The sequence below is a fragment of the Leucopleurus acutus genome (genome assembly GCF_964270905.1).
Source record: "Leucopleurus acutus genome assembly, chromosome: 13".
NCBI lineage: Eukaryota > Metazoa > Chordata > Mammalia > Artiodactyla > Delphinidae > Leucopleurus > Leucopleurus acutus.
Genome location: NC_139155.1, coordinates 71,597,452 through 71,616,180, shown reverse-complemented (window position 1 = coordinate 71,616,180; position 18,729 = coordinate 71,597,452). Strand labels below are relative to the sequence as shown.

The window sequence follows — 18,729 nt, the reverse complement described above, 5'->3', positions numbered from 1 at the left end:
GATTGGATAGAGATTTCATTAACAGCCTGGAACCAAGAAGTCACCCAGTCTTTACTGAGGGGCTCTGTGAGCATAGGGATTTTTGTCTTAGCACTCAGCCAGGCAGCGGAAATCCCCACCTAAGCCTTCACTTCCTGCTTGTGCAGAACGTCAAGGTCAGCCAGAGGTGAGAGCTTAGAACCTTCGCAGGTCTTTCCTGAGCATGTGCACAGCCCTGAGTATGTGAGCCAATTCCTCATAATAAATCTCCTTCTACCTCCTTCTATCTCTGTTTGTTTCTCTAGAGAACTCTGACTAGCCCAGGCTCCACATGACCTCTACAGCCAAATGCATACTTCGTAGGGTGTGTCATCTTTACGACATGGCTGCACCCTTCCTTCATCTCATCCAGACTCATCTAGAGTCACTTCTCCTGACCCTGTCCCCACTGCCATCTGCCACACTTAGGCCCAGTGCAAATTCTATTATTTACTTGGATGAACAACCAAAAAAACTTTTTTTTGTTGTTGACATATGCTGTTACCAACACCTAGAGCATTTTCCCCCTCATTTCTCCTTCTAGCTCATTTCCATAAATCCTAAAGATATCACCCTCTGGGGGCAGGTTTCTGTGTCCTAAATGCTTCCCCCAAGCCTAAACCCTCACTGGGGATTTAACTCAATATGTGCTCCCACGGCACCCTTCTAATTCTCACACTGTTGTGTTCAGGGACTGGTAGAAAAAGGTGAAGGTGGGGCTTTGGAGGCACAATTGAGGAGACTGACATCCAAAAACATAAGCTGTGTGAGAGCATTACTGTTCTAGTGTTAGGGACCTCAGGAAGTGGCCAATATATGCTGTAATGGTGGATAATCCACAGGACTGAAAAATTAGATGATTGCATGGAATTGAAAGATTGTTAGGAAGAAGTTGGGTAAGTAAATGTCCCTTTAGCTATTCTTGGCGTTGTTTACAGTTCCTTTATGGAAAAAATCGGAGGTTAAATAAACATATTTAACCTAGCTCCTCTTCATTAATAAATACATGTAATACACATCATCAAGTAGATCCCAGTAGGTTTAGAACTGTGCTGCATATAAATATTTTTGAATGAGTAATTCTAAACATCCTTAACTGGATTTATTGAGTTTTGTTGGCAGTCCCAACTTTAAAAAGCCCCTTCAAGTACCCAGTATTGTCTACTCCATATCTCCTCAGGGATCCATTGCACCCCGATGCTCTGGGCAGCGAGTAGGTAGCCTGAAGCCCAAAGGTCTTTCTCTCACTTCCCTGTGGACCTTGAGCGCAATGCAAGCACTCAGCTGCTGTCCCATGCTGAGCAGTAATAATTAGCCTCATCTCCAGGCTGGAGACCAGAGAGAGAGAGGCCAGTCTGCCTTGACCCAGAGCCCACGAATCTCTCTGTGATTCCTGAGAGTCGGTTAACATACTTGTGGGTCAGGAGTTTGAGGACACAGCCTGAGTGTTGCTGCAGCCAAGCTGCTCCCTGGTTGCCCATATTGTTGCTATTTCCAGTACAGGTGATGGTGGCCATCTGTCCTGGGCCCTTGGATGCTGAGGGTGGCTAAGTCAGCCCTGCCTGGGCCGTAGACCCTAGAGGGAGAGAGGGAACAGTGAGCCAAGTGAATGAGGGTACAGGGCAGAACTGAGGGGTCCCCCACAAATATTCCACCCAGAACAGGTCAGCCCTCACCTGCTGCAGAGAGGGAGGAGAATGATGAGGAGAGGGGTGCAGGTCATGGGGCAGGTGCTCAAGAGCTGTGCTGCCTGAGACTCCAGTGGGTGCTCCCCTAAGTCTCTCTTATTCTGAGGCACCCACGGGAGGGAGGAGTTCCTACATTCACATGTGTCCCTGTTCCCCGACACGCTCAGCCCTGGGCAATGTCTCTGTGGCAGGTTAATGGCCCCTCCAAAGATGTCTATATTCTAATCCTTGGATTCTACCCAAATGTTGCCTTATATGGGGAAAGGGAATTAAGGTTGCAGATGGAGCTAGGCTGCCTATAAGCTAACATTAAAATAAGGAGAATATCTTGGATTATCCAAGCGGTCCCAACATCATCACAAGGGCCATTAAAAGTGGAAGTGGGAGGCAGAAGAATCAGTGTCAGTGGGATATGAGAATGACTCCATTGGCCATTGCAGGCTTTGAAGATGGAAGCGGGGCCAGGAGGCAAGGAATGCAGACAACTTCTGGAAGCTAGAACGAAGGAAACAGACTCCTAGAGCCTCCAGAAAGGAATGCAGCCCTGCTGACATTTATTTTAGCCCGGTAATGCCCACATCAGACCTCTAACTCAGAGTCAGGAAATTCATTATTCTTAGATTATATATTGTATTGCTGCTTAGGCCAAATTCATTCCTAACCTACTCAGTAACGCGAAACTTAGGTACTATGATACACTGGAGAAAGTTTATCTGTAAGCCTTTGGAACAATAAAGCTTTCTCCTAGAAATATTTGATACCCAGTTTCCTTCATCTAATTTATAAAGGACTAGTAGGCTAATAAAGTCAGATGGTGTCCTGGTCACAATACTTCTGTTCATCTTACAAAAGCAACAATTTTTTCTAATCAGTAGATTAAGAAGCCTAAGACCATATTTTTAAGAACAAGACTGAATTCAGTGATTTTAACATGAATACCTTTATTGAATCACATTTTAAATTTATAATTCTAGACATTATAGTTTTATGAATAAATAATATTTGTATTGCATTTATAGGAAATGTTCAGAAAGTGCTCATTACTTTGAATTTGTTCCAAGTGATTTTTGTAGCTCTCTAGAAATGTACTACCATAAATGTATTATCATAAATCAAATTCTAGCTTTAGAAAAGAATGTGTTATCTTTAATCATGGAGACCATATCCTATATTTATCATTATTAGCAATACAGCTAGGTAGGACATTACCTGGATTACAGTATATTTAAAAGACTTGATTTAATTTTATTTCTTATAAGACGGGTTCAAATTGCAAACCTAAATTGATTAACCTATAATCAAAGCAATTATATTGTTTTTAAACATATCCTTTCCGACGTATTTGAAGCCCCCTAACTACCCCACCTCAAAAAGAAAAAATACCACTCTAGGAGTATAAGAGAATGAAAGTTTCACATATTGTTTTTTTAGTTAATTGAGTTATTTATTTTTGGCTACGTTGGGTCTTTGTTGCTGTGTGCGGGCTTTCTCTAGTTGAGGTGAGCGGGGGTTACTCTTTGTCGTGGTGCGTGGGCTTCTCATTGCGGTGGCTTCTCGTTGTGGAGCACAGGCTCTAGGCGTGTGGGCTTCAGTAGTTGCGGTGCGTGGGCTCAGTAGTTGTGGCTCACGGGCTCCAGAGCGCAGGCTCAGTAGTTGTCACTCCCGGGCTTAGCTGCTCTGCGGCATGTGGGGTCTTCCCAGACCAGGGCTTGAACCCGTGTCCCCTGCATTGACAGGCGGATTCTTAACCACTGAGCCACAGGGAAGTCCCACATATTGTTTCTTAAGTCTATTTACAGATAGTTTTAAGTGGAGAGAGAAAAAAAAATGTGTCTGCTTTCAGGAAAAACATGATAGCTTCATTTAAACAACTTATTCAAGACTTTCTTCTGATGATGGTACAGCTAACACAATAATGTCACACTTAGAATATGCACAAGAGAATGAATTAAACAGAAATGCTAACAAAGCCCTTAATTTACCTTCTTTGTGGAAAAAGTGACAAAATGTTACATTCCTGAGCCACCAACTTTTAAATCGCAAAGCTCTCCTTACTACAGCTCCACCAGAAAAAATTCAGATTGCCATGCAGGTACAAAGAACAAACTATTTCATATATAGGTTGTTTCTTTCATACAAAATATTAAACACAAATAAGTTCCCATTTAATTTTGCCACTTTTATGTCTTCGCTGTCCTTGAGAAAAAGGATGTTACAAAAATAAAGTAGGTATGATTTTCCAAGTAGAATTTACTTGTTCATAGATATATATATTCTCCATGTGACTAATGCCCAACCTTTTTTTAAAATTAATTAATTTATTTTTGGATGCGTTGGGTCTTCATTGGTGTGTGCAGGCTTTTCTCTAGTTGTGGTGAGCAGGGGCTACTCTTCATTGTGGTGCATGGGCTTCTCATTGTGGTAGCTTCTCTTGTTGCGGGGAATGGGCCCTAGTGTACGTGGGCTTCAGTAGTTGTGGCATGTGGGCTCAGTAGTTGTGGCTCGTGGGCTCTAGAGCACAGGCTCAGTAGTTGTGGCGCATGGGCTTTGTTGCGCCACGGCATGTGGGATCTTCCTGGACCAGGGCTCGAACCCGTGTCCCCTGCATTGGCAGGCGTATTCTTAACCACTGCACCACCAGGGAAGTCCCCCAACCTTTACAATTAGAGCAGCATTGCTTGGAGTACAGAATATTCAGGCATGTTTAATCATAAAGTCCTTGTAACACATTTGAAAGGTGAATTCTAAAACAAAACTCTCACTGTCAGTTCTCCAGCCTGGAGAAGAGAAGCCTCATGTTAAGTTAGTGGTAGTATTGAAAATAGCATAACACACTTGGAGTCTCGTCCATGTCCAGTCAAGAATGGTTTTAAACTCTGATCGTGCATCTAGGAAAAAATTTCAGATGTACAGATGCAGAATGAGAAAATAAATTTACAAATTGTGGTTTTCAACATCCCATCATGCTTTCTTCTCTATGTTAAAGGTAAAAGAGACGTTTTGACAGAGACCCATGTGGTTCTTGGTGAAGACTCTGGCCCACCAGGTAAGCCAGCTTATGGGCATAATGGCAAGGAGCAGGGACTCAGATGATACCCTTTAGGAGAAAGATCAACCAAAACAATTTTCTTACCTTTATGTCTACTTTACCTAAGTTTAAATTTTTATAGATATCCAAGGTTCAAAAAGCAGATTCAATTTTGAACAGTTTCACAGATCTGAAGGAAAATCAGTATCAAAAAATACTTACCACAGCCACTATGGAGAACAGTATGGTGGCTCCTTAAAAGTAAAAACAGAGCTACCATATGACCCAGCAATCTCACTCCTGGTCGTATATCCAGAAAAGACGGAAGCTCTAATTCAAAAATATGCATGTACCCCAATGTTCATAGCAGCACTATTTACAATAGCCAAGACACAAAAGCAACCTAAATGTCCATCAGCAGATGAATGGACAAAGATGTGGTATGTGTATACAATAGAATAGTACTCATTCAGAAAGAATGCAATAATGCCACTTGCAGTATCATGGATGGACCTAGATATTATCATACTAAGTGAAGTAAATCACAGACAAATATTATTTGATATCACTTACATGTAGAACCTAAAAAATAGCATACAAATGAACTTATTTTTATTTACAAAGTAGAAACAGACTCACAGACACAGAAAACAAACCTATGGTTACCAAAGAAGAAACTGCAGGGGGGAGGGATAAATTAGGAGTATAGGATTAACAGATGCACGTTACCAAATTAAAGAAAAAAAGTACTTACTGAAAAATTGTAATACATGTGGCATAGTTTGTAAGTTAGACTCTGTACTGCATCTGGGCTCAAGTAAAGCGTGTCATGGATGACATTATAATGAGTGGGAGTGACAGCACCAGTGCCTTCTTTCACAGACTGACTCACAATAAAAAAGTCATACCTGGAATTATAGAACCTAATTGGTATCAAGCTTATTTTAGAAGAAAAACAATGTAGCAAACCTAGTCTCTGAAGTAACAATTTACAGAAGTCTATGATACAGAGTTTCCTTTATATTTAGAAGCCTGGCTAACTGTTGAGCAATGATTTGCTAAAGCAAATCTACAAAGGACAGTGAAATCATTGACAATTAATAACGCTCATGGGATTTAAACTCAAAAGCTATGCACTGATGCCTAGAGGCAGCAAACATCAAATTAGCTCGTTAGACGCGGTCATAGGTCATGTGATTCAGAGATTCAGGGAAAGATGGGACTATCCCTCCCTGCAAATCACCAGAATACATTCAAACTCCCTAAGTTATATAAGTGGTAAGCTTAACCAATTTATTGTAAATATTGAATGTTTATATCATTTTATGTTATACTTTATGTTAATTGTACTTTTCATTTGCTTTGTTTTCTTCAATCCTTTCATGCCTTCTACTAGAAAAATCAGTGTTTCTGCCTTTCTTCAAATTTAATTCATTTCTCCCTATCTGTTAGTATGAATGTCCTGTTTTATTTCTTGCTGTGGTTTTGCATAACTTTCTCATTTGCATAATTCACTTTACAAGTCTAAAGTTAACCAGAAGTTCTAGCCTTCTTCCTAACAACGGAATCATCTTAGAACGATCAATAAATATTTGTCTGTTTTTAAAATTCTCTGAGAGGGCTTCCCTGGTGGCGCAGTGGTTGGGAGTCTGCCTGCCAATGCAGGGGACACAGGTTCGTGCCCCGGTTCGGGAAGATCCCACATGCCGCGGAGCAGCTGGGCCCGTGAGCCATGGCCGCTGAGCCTGCGCGTCTGGAGCCTGTGCTCCTCAGCAAGAGAGGCCACAGCAGTGAGAGGTCCGCGTACCGCAAAAAAATAATAATAATTAAAAAAAAATAAATTCTCTGAGAAACAAAATGATTGAAGACAGAAAAAATTATCATCTAATATACCTATCATTTTTAACCTTCTTTAGGTCAATTCTTCCTTTCTCGTCCAAATCATGCAAACCTTAAAAAATTCTGTTACTATTTGAATAAAAAGGAATCTTTAAAATAAAGATGGCTTACCATTCCATCCTAGTCACCTCTAAATCAATAACCGTTCCTGGAGATGGATTGTCAAGTCTTCCTTCATCCTTTTCAATAAAAAATCTGATGTTTATTTGTTTCTTCACCACGATGAAAGTTACTCTGATACTTAAAAGATTATGATCAGTGTCACTCTGTTTGCTCTGCGTTATCTCAGAAGCATTCAGAATGTCGAAAACAGCCCACACGTAGGAGTCATTAAAAGGAGTCTGCAGATGTTAGCTCTCCACACATCCCAATTTTACTGTCTTAGATCCAAGAGCCTGATTCAGGAAGTAAAGGAGGAGGTTTCTATTCATAGCCATTCAGATCCTAGGGGAAGGGTCCCTTCCTCCCAAGGTCAGGATTACTTGTACTGTCTATGCTGGGCACCAGGCTTCACTGACAAACAGGTGAGGCCAGAGAAGGGAACTGAGAGGAATCCCCAGTCCTGGGACGTACAGAACTCCAGGATAAAGGAGCTGGATAAGTACAAACCATTGATTGGCTATGTTCATGGACTTTTAGGAATATCTGAGGTTAGCAAGCCCTCCTCCATCAAGGTTTGGAAGGAGATTGGAAACAGAGAAAGAATCATGGGGTTCCATATGGGGAAACAACCTGCTACTGCAAGGCTTCAGTTCTGCTTTCTCCTCTGACGTGGGCATGGAACACAAAGGGGGAAGGGTCTGTTTTTTCTCCCCCCCCCCATCCACTGAAGCCCTCTGTATCCAGCTTTCCAATTCACACATCACAATTGTTGTAGATATTTCCCCCTGCCCCCGGAAACTAAAATGTAAAGCTTACAAAATCTGCACTTCAAGAGTAATATACCCACTTTTGTCCTCTGTAAGCATTTTCTAAGTAGGACTCCATCTGTCTTAGTTCTTGGTCAGTCAGTGCTTGAAGTTGTCCATCTCCCACTCCATCTCGATACACAATGGTGAATGTGGCAGAGATGAATTTTGTTCATACCAGAGCTTCAGGGCAGCTGAAAGGAAGTCAGAAACACATATAAATAAACCATAACTTGGAACAAAGTGGCCACTATTTTAGACAACTTCTGTGTTCATTTGTCAACATGGTAGCTTTCAGGACACTGCTTAAGTCCTCAGTCTAGTCCATACTTAACAAGAGTATGAAAATTTTGAGCCAGTTAATTCTTTGTGGTGGTCAGGGGCAGGGACTATTGCTGTCCCATGCATGGTAAGACATTTAACAGCATCCCTAAACTTCTGTCCACTAGATGCCAATAGCACCTCTATCCCCATTGTGACAACCAAAAGTGTCTTCACTCATTGCCAGATGTCCCAGGTGGGGGAGCAGTATCTCCACCAGTATAGACTCAAGCCCTCCAGCCTCCACCAGGCACTGACTGTGCAAGCAGGTCGTCAGCCCATTGACAAGCTCCTGCCCTGATTGCTGGATGATGCATTGAGAGAACCACCTGTATGGAGAAAAATAAGCCATTAGTTTGGAAAACAAGATTAATTCAGAATCAAAATGATGACATTAATCTATGACCAAAAAAAAATTCACTATCAGTAGTTGAGGATCCAATTAAAGATCTTTTTTTTTTTTTTTTTTTTTTGCGGTACACGGGCCTCTCACTGTTGTGGCCTCTCCCGTTGCGGAGCACAGGCTCCAGACACGCAGGCTCAGCGGCCATGGCTCACGGGCCCAGCTGCTCCGCGGCATGTGGGATCTTCCCGGACCAGGGCACGAACCCGTGTCCCTTGCATCGGTAGGCGGACTCAACCACTGCGCCACCAGGGAAGCCCTAAAGATCCATTCTTCATCCCACTGCAGAGATCCAGGTATTGGTCTCTTCACATATCTTAGGCATTTTGTAACATTTTGAATGCACAGAAGGACTAAGATAGAATGGAAACATTTGTTAACGTTAACTACAAATTATACATGCTTTGAATACATATGACTCATATTGTTTCAGCTCCTGGGGAATTCCACAAAGTGCAAACCCAGTGTTTTTCTGGAGACTCCTACTTTAGTTCGATGTCTTAAACAATGGTTCATCCACATGAATCTGCTTTGGAGGGAGCAGTTTGCTTCAAAACAGTAATAGCTATTGTGACCACTGCTCAAGGTATCGAGTAAAATCACCTGTTTGTCTCGAGTTTCGATCCCCTTATTGTGTTTTTGCTTACTTCAGAGTATTAGGATGACCTGATAGGGTATGATGTATGTTTGCCTCTTCATCTGAATCTGTACTCCAATGGATGGGATCAGGTATTTTGGCTTTACATTTTCACTGCTGCATTCTCAGTATTTACACATAGCAAGTGCTCAAAAATATCTATTGCGTGAATGCAAGCTTAACTTTTTACCTATTATCACAGCATTTTCTACTAAAAAAGGCAGAGTAAATCCATGTTACTGTATTTAGAGTATGACTGGAAAAAAAAAGATCCTTAAAGGATACTGTGGAATTATACCTGGTGGGCCACAAACAGCATTGAACATAGTAGTGGTTTGTGACTGTCCCACATACCATAATGCACAGGAGAAGAATATGCAGACCCATCTGCACTATGGGTTTCATTTTCTACTCTAAGCACAGAAAATAAAAGGTCCCTGGAGAAAAGGAGAATCATAGGATATAGAAGCACATCTCCTTATTCAGGTACATTATATACAAATGTATGAAGACAAGATCTTATTATACCTACAGGCTACTGAGTATGTTCCCATATGTGTCTTCACCCATGTGTATCCTAAGTGCTTCCTCACGTGTCCCTATGCAGAGGCTTACTGATCAAATTCTGCGGTTGGCAGAATTCTACCTGTCCTCATCCTTGGAACTTGTGAACATACTGAGATCTGGCCCCTGTGGTGATGTTATATGGCACAGTTGACTTTAGGATGAGGAGTCTCCAGATGGATGATATCCGACATCCTGAGCTCCTTTAAAATCAGCAAGTTTTCTTTGGCTGATGACAGAAGAGGAAGATGGAGAGATTCAAAAGAGAACAATAGCACAGTGTGAATTGGCGGGTTGGAAGTTGGAGGGGAGGCAGGGAGCACATCAGAAGGAACGTGGATGAAACTCTAGAAGCTGAGACTAGCTGTAGGTGACAGCCAGCAAGGAAGTGGGGTCCTCTGTCCCCACAATCACAAGAAAATTGGCTCTGCCACATCGACGTATGCTGGGAAGACGATCCCAAGCCTCCAGGTGAGAATGTGGCTTATGTGACACTTTTCACTCAGCCTTGGGACTTCCCTGGTGGTCCAGTGTTTAAGAATCTGCACTTCCTCTGCAGGGGCCATGGGTTCGATCCCTGGTCGGGGAACTAAGATCCCGCATGCTGTGCAGTGCAGCCAAAAAAACAAACAAAATCTCGGCCTTGTAAGGCCCTGAGAGCCACGCAGTGCCCACCATCTGACCCACAGGACTGTCCATGGTCATGTGTCATCTTAAGCTGCCATATTTTGTCATGGTTGTTAGGCAGCAATAGAGAATGATCAGAGGCTTCCATACAAAATGTTCTGGGAGCCTAACTTTGCCAGAAGATCAGGAGAGCACATCTCTAAGAACAACTTGTCCATGGAGCTTGCCAATAATGTGTGTTAAGTCCACCTCTCCTATCTGGCCTCCAGATAGCTCCCCACTAAACACTGTCTGCCAAAGCTTACCCACCGCGTCAAGTCTGGATCAATGCTTGCCACAAATCCTGCGACTGACTTCCGTCGATGTACAACACCGTGGAAACAATCGATACCGATGAACATTGCATTCTGCAACTTAAATTTTAAACAAGGTAGCAGATTGAGTTAGAACATGAAGCAAATTTCCAATTAAATAGGACCTTAACAAATTCTACCAAAGACAGATGAAAGCAAGAGAAGGCAACAAAATCCCCACGTACTTCTATATCCACCTTCCAGAGGGCACCTCCTAGCTTGCAGTTCATCTGCAGGGCAATCTTTGTAGCGGTGGTCTCTCTAAGGTCCGTTTCAACACACACTGGCTTGGAATCGGGTAATTGACACACAGGTGTCTTTTTATGCCATCATAAATTTCTTTATTTTCAGTGGGCAGCAAGAAAAGGACCTTGAAAGAAAGCAAACATGACATTCCCCAAAATGCAAGAACACAGTGACGTGAGAAATGGATGCGTGTCGAGGAAGCTATATAGGTGGAGCACTGACAAAGTAGAGACTATTTATTAAACAGATATCTGAATCCATGAGGGTGAAGGGTCTAGAATCACACTGCATTCAACAAGTGTGAGTGTGAGTGTATGGAAGAGACAGGCTGCGAGACAGGCATTTGGAAATATGCATCGATCCTTTAAACTTGCAAAACCCTTTCATCCTAGTCATTCCATTCCCAGGAGTCATTCCATTTCCAGAAGTTTATCATGAAGTCAACATGGATGGGTTAAAAACATAGACTGAACTATACCGTCCTCAGGACAGTCACCGTTGATGGGATGATTGCTCTGTGTGGGGCGCTTCCCAAGCATTCTACTTGATTCAGTTAATTCTCTCACCAATCAACTGAGATAAATACTGTTATCTGCCCCCACCAGCAAACAAGCTTGGGGGCTGTTGTGGAAACTGCCTGATTTACAAGCAGCAGAGCAAGTTTCCAAACCCTCGCCAGGACCTCCAGTAGGACACTGAGCAGTTAGGAAGAGAGGCTACTGCTTGGCTTGTTTCTGACTAAAATCATCAGTATATATATATATATATATATTTTTTTTTTTTTTTTTTTTTTTTTTTTTTGCGGTACGCGGGCCTCTCGCTGCTGTGGCCTCTCCCGTTGCGGAGCACAGGCTCCGGACGCGCAGGCTCAGCGGCCATGGCTCAGGGGCCCAGCCGCTCCGCGGCATGTGGGATCCTCCCGGACCGGGGCACAAACCCGTATCCCCTGCATCGGCAGGCGGACTCTCAACCACTGCGCCACCAGGGAAGCCCAGTATATTCTCTTTAACATAATGATGCTTATAGAAGTTTCTGGCAGACGTTCTTTATCAGATTAGGGTAATTCTTTTCTCATTGTAGATTGAGTTTTTCTTTTCACATGAAAAAGTATGAGATTTTATTAAATGCATTACCTGCGTGGACTAAGAGAAATATTCACCACACTATAATTCACCACACTAACCAGTTTTTAGAAAAATATAAACAACCTATTTCAAACTTAGTGGCCCACTCTAGCCCATGGTGTTCTCCTAATATTTCTTTAACCACCAACTGTGAACTTTGGAAATCACACTTCCCATTTCTTATAGCTTTTGTAAAAAATAAACAAGCCTCAATTAAATAGAGTCAGGAGACCAGAGGGGGAGCTCTCATACCCTGCAACGATAGCAGAGCCCAACAGGAAGAAGAAAGACTTCTTTTCTTCCCTGGCAAGACCTTGGCCAATGAAAAGCCATGGACTCTTTGTTTACTAAAGCCCTTCCAACTTGCTTTTCTCTTCTATGAAGGGGTTCTCCTTTCCTCATCAAGTGGGACTTGCACGGGGCTCGCCAGGGTTGCAGACCCCAAATTGCAATTCTCCACTGATCCCAAATCAACCCATCTTTGCTGAAGAAACAACCTGCAGTCTATTGTTTTAGGTCCAAAAAACAAATCAGTTCTGTTGTCCCTATTTCCATTATTTGAAAGGTAGGATTGCGCTTACTTTCTAATGCCTCATCTATGAATTCAGCAGTTTTTCCCAGATCTCATTACAACCCTATGACAAAGTTGTCATCTCTTATGAGACTCAATTCCTACCAGGGCATCCTGAGACTACCCTAGTCATTCAAATATTTCAGCACATCCATTTCACTCAAGTAAATCTGCTGGAACCATTTTCTTATGTTTACATGTAAGACTCTATATATCAACACATGCCAAGAAGGTAGTTTGCCTTAATGTGACACACTCCCTCAAATTATTACTAATCCCACTACTCTGTGATGCTAACATGCATGAATTATCTATTACAACCTATGTGTATGAACTACTATGTGCCAGTCATGGTGTAAGGTATAAGAGATATGTATTGCAAAGAGCAGAATCATAGCTCTCCTAGTCCTATGAAACTCACAGTCTATTGGGGAGGGGAGAGATTAATAAAAATCCCCCAAATATATAATTACAAACTGGGATAAGTGTTATGAAATACAAGTACATAACAGAACAGGGTGACCTCACAGAGGCCTGATGTTGCAGGTCAGTGTATGCACGAGAGGGAGGGGTACTGTTGGGATATCCAGAATGGCTCTTTTTAAAAACATTTTATGAAGTATAGTTGATTTACAATATTGTATTAATTTGTGCTATATAGCAAAGTGACTCAGTTATACATATGTATATTCTTTTTCATGTTCTTTTCCATTATGGTTTATCACAGGATATTGAATATAGCTCCCTGTGCTATGCAGTAGGACCTTGTTGTCGTTCCATCCTATATATAATAGTTTGCATCTGCTAATCCCAAACTCCCAATCTTTCCCTCCCCTATTCCCTCCCACTTGGAAACCACAAGTCTATTCTCTGTATCTGTGAGTCTGTTTGTTTCATAGATATGTTCATTTGTGTCATATTTTAGATTGCACGTATAAGTAATACCATATGTCCATCGACAGATGAATGAATAAAGAAGATGTGGTGTATACACACACACACACACACACACACACACACACAATTGAATATTACTTAGCCATAAAAAAGAATGAAATAATGCCATTAGCAGCAACATGGATGGACCCAGAACGGCTCTTCTTAGTCAAAGATCTTTGAGATAAAATTTGTAGGATGAACAAGCAAATATCAGCCTAGGTGGAGGAATCAGCACACATAAATTGAGAAGGAGAGAGGTCCTTAACTCTGTCACAACCTCACCTCCCTTACTTCCCCAGCTTGCATTCCATAGGCTGTCACAATTACGTCCTCACAAATACCATTCATTCCTTGACTATGCCTTGATCATGCTACGTTGGCAAGTCTCAAACCCTGGTAAAACCCAGCTGTCTGTTCTGCCCATGCAACCAACAGCCAAACCCTGCTGAGTGGTTCTAGAGTTAGTCTGCCACAATCTAAAAGGGGTGCTCTGTTCAGATGCCCTAGTTATGCTTCCTACCCATTCAAAAAACCAACATTTCACACTTTCTCATCTCTTCTCAAATCTCCTATACATCTCCCTTATCGCTGCCCGTCAACTAACTCAGCCGGTGATCTTGCTTCATACTTCACTGAGAAGTGAATGTCTGAGGATTCAGACAGGAGTACACTTATATTCTGCCCGGTGTTTGCCTTCTCTCTACACATATGTATGTTCTTCTTGCCTTCCGATTACTATGGAGGATGTGTCCTGCTCCAGAAAAGGGTCCGTAATCTCTACCACAGCTATGGATTCTAACCTCTTCTTTCCTTCAGGGATTTTGTTCCTATCATTACCCCTCATTTATCTTGCCTTCTGTATTAACAATTTCTCCTTCTCTATTGGACAGTTTATACCAGGATAAACACATACTGTAGTATTCTCTAACTTAAAAAAATCCTTCACCTATATAACATTTCTCTTCCCTTCTACAGCAAGCGTTGCTAAATTTTTCCTTCAGTACCTTCCACCTGGACTTCAATTGCCACCATTACACAATTTGCTCTTGGCAGTGAACTCCATGCTATCAAACTCAATGTACTCTTCACTGTGTGTTTTTCCCCCAGCTCTATTGAGGTATAATTGGTATACAAAAATCTGCCCATAATGTGTACAGTTTGGTGAATTGGGGCATATGTATACACTCTCATTTAACCTCATCTTAACATTCTACAGAGACGCATATCCTTCTTTCCTGAAATATTTCATTCTCTTGGTCATCTATATATTCTGCCTAGGTGACTGCTTATCAAAATCCAAGGACTAGGTAAGAGCTAATAATTCCCAAAATGAAAACTCCAGGCTTTAACACCCTGGGACTCCTGACTCATCCGCATGCCCAAAGAGCATACTTTATTTACACCCTTTGGCAGAGAGATGATACTGAACTCACCACATCTGTACACGAAAGAAAAGAGTGTCCACTTAGGTAGGTTCAGGCTATAGGACTCAATTTTAACAAAGAAATATGAGTGAAAGTAGTGCATCAGCCTATCACTTTCAGTCTAAGGGACCTAAGAGCCAGTCTGCTGCTTCTACCTCTTTTCTTCTAACATGACAACCTTGGAGTCCTCTTGTTGAGATGGTAGAGCCACAAAATGGTAACAGATGAGATCACTGAGTCTCCGTGACTCTCAGTAGACTTTATTCAAGCCAGAAATAAACCTTTTAAAGTTAACTTATTGATATTTCAGTTTGCAATTCCATCTGTGCCTATCTCATCCCAGAACAATCCCCTCACTTATTACAACCAAGCCTTCACTATGTCCTCTCCATTTTCACCTACTTCTCCCACCCTGCTCCAGGCCACCATCATCATTTAAGTCAACTGATTTAATAACCTCCTCCCTGGTTTCCCTGCCTCCATTTTTACCCCCATACAGCCCATTCTCTGTATATTAGACAGAAATCTTACAAATATCTACACAATATGATTTGACAATAAAATCCAATTTACTTCTCTAGAGAACACTCCAGCCTAGTTTGGGCTCTGGGTACACAATGCCCACCCCGAAAATAGTGCCTTTGTACTACCTCTTCTCCCTCATCCGCACCTAGCTTGCTCCTTGCTTCCATTTACATATCAGCGTCGCAGAGAAGCTTTCCATGACCTTGCAGACTAATAGCCACCAGATATTCTCCATAATACCACCCGATTTTAATTATCTCCATATCCCTTATAACTATTAGAATAGTTTTCTTCTTGTTTGTCATCTCTCTGTCTGCCATGAGAATGCAAGTGCCTTAAGAGCTGAGAACTAAATTGTCTTACTAATGTATACCCAAGATATACAATAGGCACTAAATGCTCTTGGGATTGAATGAACAAGTAATAAGTGTGAAACACAAATGAGGATAATGTCATAATAACCCTCCCTTGAAGGGTTGTCAGAGGGCTATGTACCTGCAATTGTTCCAAGTAGCTATGTTTTGAGTCCCAATATAATACAAGCTTTTTTAAAAACATCCATTTATAAGTTCTTTCCATTTGCCACAAATATCTGCCATTCCTTTAATTACCTTTCTCTCATCTGCTAAAGCTAGAAAACCAACCTCACCAACTGGCCTGAGTTTATTTGTGAGCACGCAAATTAAAAATATAGGAGGGAGGGCTTCCCTGGTGGCGCAGTGGTTGAGACTCAGCCTGCTGATGCAGGGGACGCGGGTTCGTGCCGCGGTCCGGGAAGATCCCACATGCAGCGGAGCGGCTAGGCCCGTGAGCCATGGCCGCTGAGCTCCGCAACAGGAGAGGCCACAGCAGTGAGAGGCCCGCGTACCGCAAAAAAAAAAAAAGGAAGGACTTCCCTGGTGGCGCAGTGGTTAAGAATCCGCCTGACAATGCAGGGTACGCGGGTTCGTTCCGTGGTCCGGGAAGATCCCACATGTCGCAGAGCAGCTAAGCCACCGCAATGAGAAGACCACGCACCGCAATGAAGAGTATTCCCTACTCGCCGAAACTAGAGAAAGCCCGTGCACAGCAACGGAGATTATGAGATTTAGTACGTAACAGACATCATTTCAGATTGTAATTGGTCATTTTTTTCTTCTTTTTGAACCAAGTTCTGTAGGGCTGAAACTCCTACATAAAGTTCTCATTCCTGAAGTCTTACCATATTTTATTTTCTACCTAACAATCCATTTACATGTTCAAAACTACCATAGCCACTTCTAAGCCTGACAGGGAGGGCCATCTTGGAGCCATTCTAATTATGTGACATTGCCCTATACACAAAACACTCAAATACATGGATAATAGATATAAGCCAAGCTATGATACCCCAAAAGGAGAATATATACAAATACATATATGTCTAAATAAGACTTGAGAAATATACTTAACTATATAATATGAAAATTTTTAAGACAAGTATGTTTGAAGAAATAAAATTTCATACCTCCCTGTAATAGTCTACAAAGGAGGTTTCACTGCCATCCGATCTTGTAAATGTGGAGCTGGGAGACTTCTCCCAAGTAATACCATCCACCCTATAGGTTCTGTTGTCATACCTGTGGAATAATCGTAATATATGGTATTATTCCTGACGTTACTGCATGGAACCATGTAAGAAAGAAGTGGTTTAAAATCCTACAGGTAATTGCAGGATATATAGCTTTACTAAGATTAATTCACATAACATGCAATTCAGCCATTTAAGTGTGCAGTCCAATGGTTTTTAGTATACTTACTGAGTGGTGCAACCATCACGCGATTTTAGAATATTTTCATCACCCAAAGAAGAAACACCTGAACAATGAGCAGTCACTCCTTGTTTCCACCCAATTCCCCCGGTCCTTAAACCACCACTAGTTCACTTACTGTCCCTATGCATTTGCCTACTCATCACATTTTATATAAATTGAGTCATATAATATGTGATCTTCCCTGACTGGCTTCTTTCACTTAGCATAATATTTTCAGGGTTCATTCATGCTGTAGCATGTATTGCTACTTCATTCCATTTTATTGACAAATAATATATCATTGTATAGATATACCACATTTGTGTTTATCCATGTACCAGTTGATGAACATTTGGGTTGTTTATGCTCAAGCTAGTATGAATAGTGATGTTGTGGACATTCATATACCAATTGTGGTGGATATGTTTTTATTTCTTTTGGGTATATAACCTGGAGTGGAATTGCTGGGTCGTATGGTAATGCTATATTTAGCACATTGAGGAAATGCCAGACTGTTTCCCAAAGAGGCCATACTTATACCAGCAGTGTATAATGGTTGGTTTCAATTTTTCCACATCCTTGCCAACACTTGTTAACATCTTCCTTTTTAACTTTTAGCAATCCTAGTAGATAGGAAGTGGCATTTCATTGTGGCTTTAATTTGCATTTCCCTGATGGCTGATGATGTTGAGCATCTTCTCATGTGATTATTGGCCATTTGTATATTTTATTTGGAGAAATGTCTATTCAGATCCTTTGCCCATATATATGATATATGTATATATCATATATATCCTCACATATGAGTATATATAATAGTTTAAGCCCTGGTCCGGGAAGATCCCACATGCCGCGGAGCAACTAAGCCCGTGCACCACAACTACTGAGCCCACGTGCCACAACTACTGAAGCCCGCACGCCTAGAACCCATGCTCCGCAAGAGAAGCCCCACAATGAGAAGCCCATGCACCACAACAAAGAGTAGCCCCCGCTCGCCACAACTAGAGAAAGCCCAGGCATAGCAACGAAGACCCAATGAAGCCAAAAATAAATAAAAATAAATTTTAGAAAAATCTTGCAATATGTAACAACATGAATGAACCTTGAAGACAGTCACAAAAGGACAAATACTGCATAATTCCACTTATACATTGAAAATAGTCACACTCAGAAGCGGAGAGTAGAATGGTGGTTTTCAGGGAGTGGGAGAGGGGAAATAGGGATTTGCTAATCAACAGGTGTAAAATTAGAGTTATGCAAGATAAGTTAGTTCTTGAGATCTGCAGTACAACATTGTGCCTATAGTTAATACTGTGCTGTACATTTAAAAATACAATAAGAGGGTAGAACTCTATTGTTCTTACCACAATAAAAATTTAAAAAATGTTTTAAAAAGGTGGTTGGAGAATCAGATCTAAGGTTTCACTGCATTACCCAAATCCTTGGCAAACGACAACATCTAAGTCTGTGGGCTTACCTGTATAATGATAACTGTTCACCTGTGAGGATAATACAATGTAGGTAAACATTTGAGGAACTGCTCAACCTTTCAGTATAGCGATTCACGAACCCAAGAAAAATCTTGTTCCCCGAACTAGTTAACTTATAGTTGTCATATCAATGCATTTTCTAAATTTGAAAAGCAATTACATTGAATTAGCTAATGAATAATGACCTGTATT

General features: G+C 41.5%; 1 protein-coding gene across 1 annotated transcript; it reads right to left on the bottom strand.

The window, feature by feature from the left end:
* Positions 1 to 4,686: 4,686 nt before the first annotated feature.
* LOC309970989 (piwi-like protein 3) lies at positions 4,687 to 10,840 on the bottom strand (the record flags this gene model as incomplete). Its single annotated transcript, XM_082853748.1, is given in 10 exon segments — positions 4,687 to 4,791; positions 4,795 to 4,803; positions 5,489 to 5,642; positions 6,745 to 6,873; positions 7,583 to 7,688; positions 7,691 to 7,735; positions 8,121 to 8,191; positions 10,403 to 10,506; positions 10,632 to 10,699; positions 10,702 to 10,840. Coding segments are annotated over 10 exon segments (930 nt in total).
* Between the last annotated feature and the right edge of the window lie 7,889 nt (positions 10,841 to 18,729).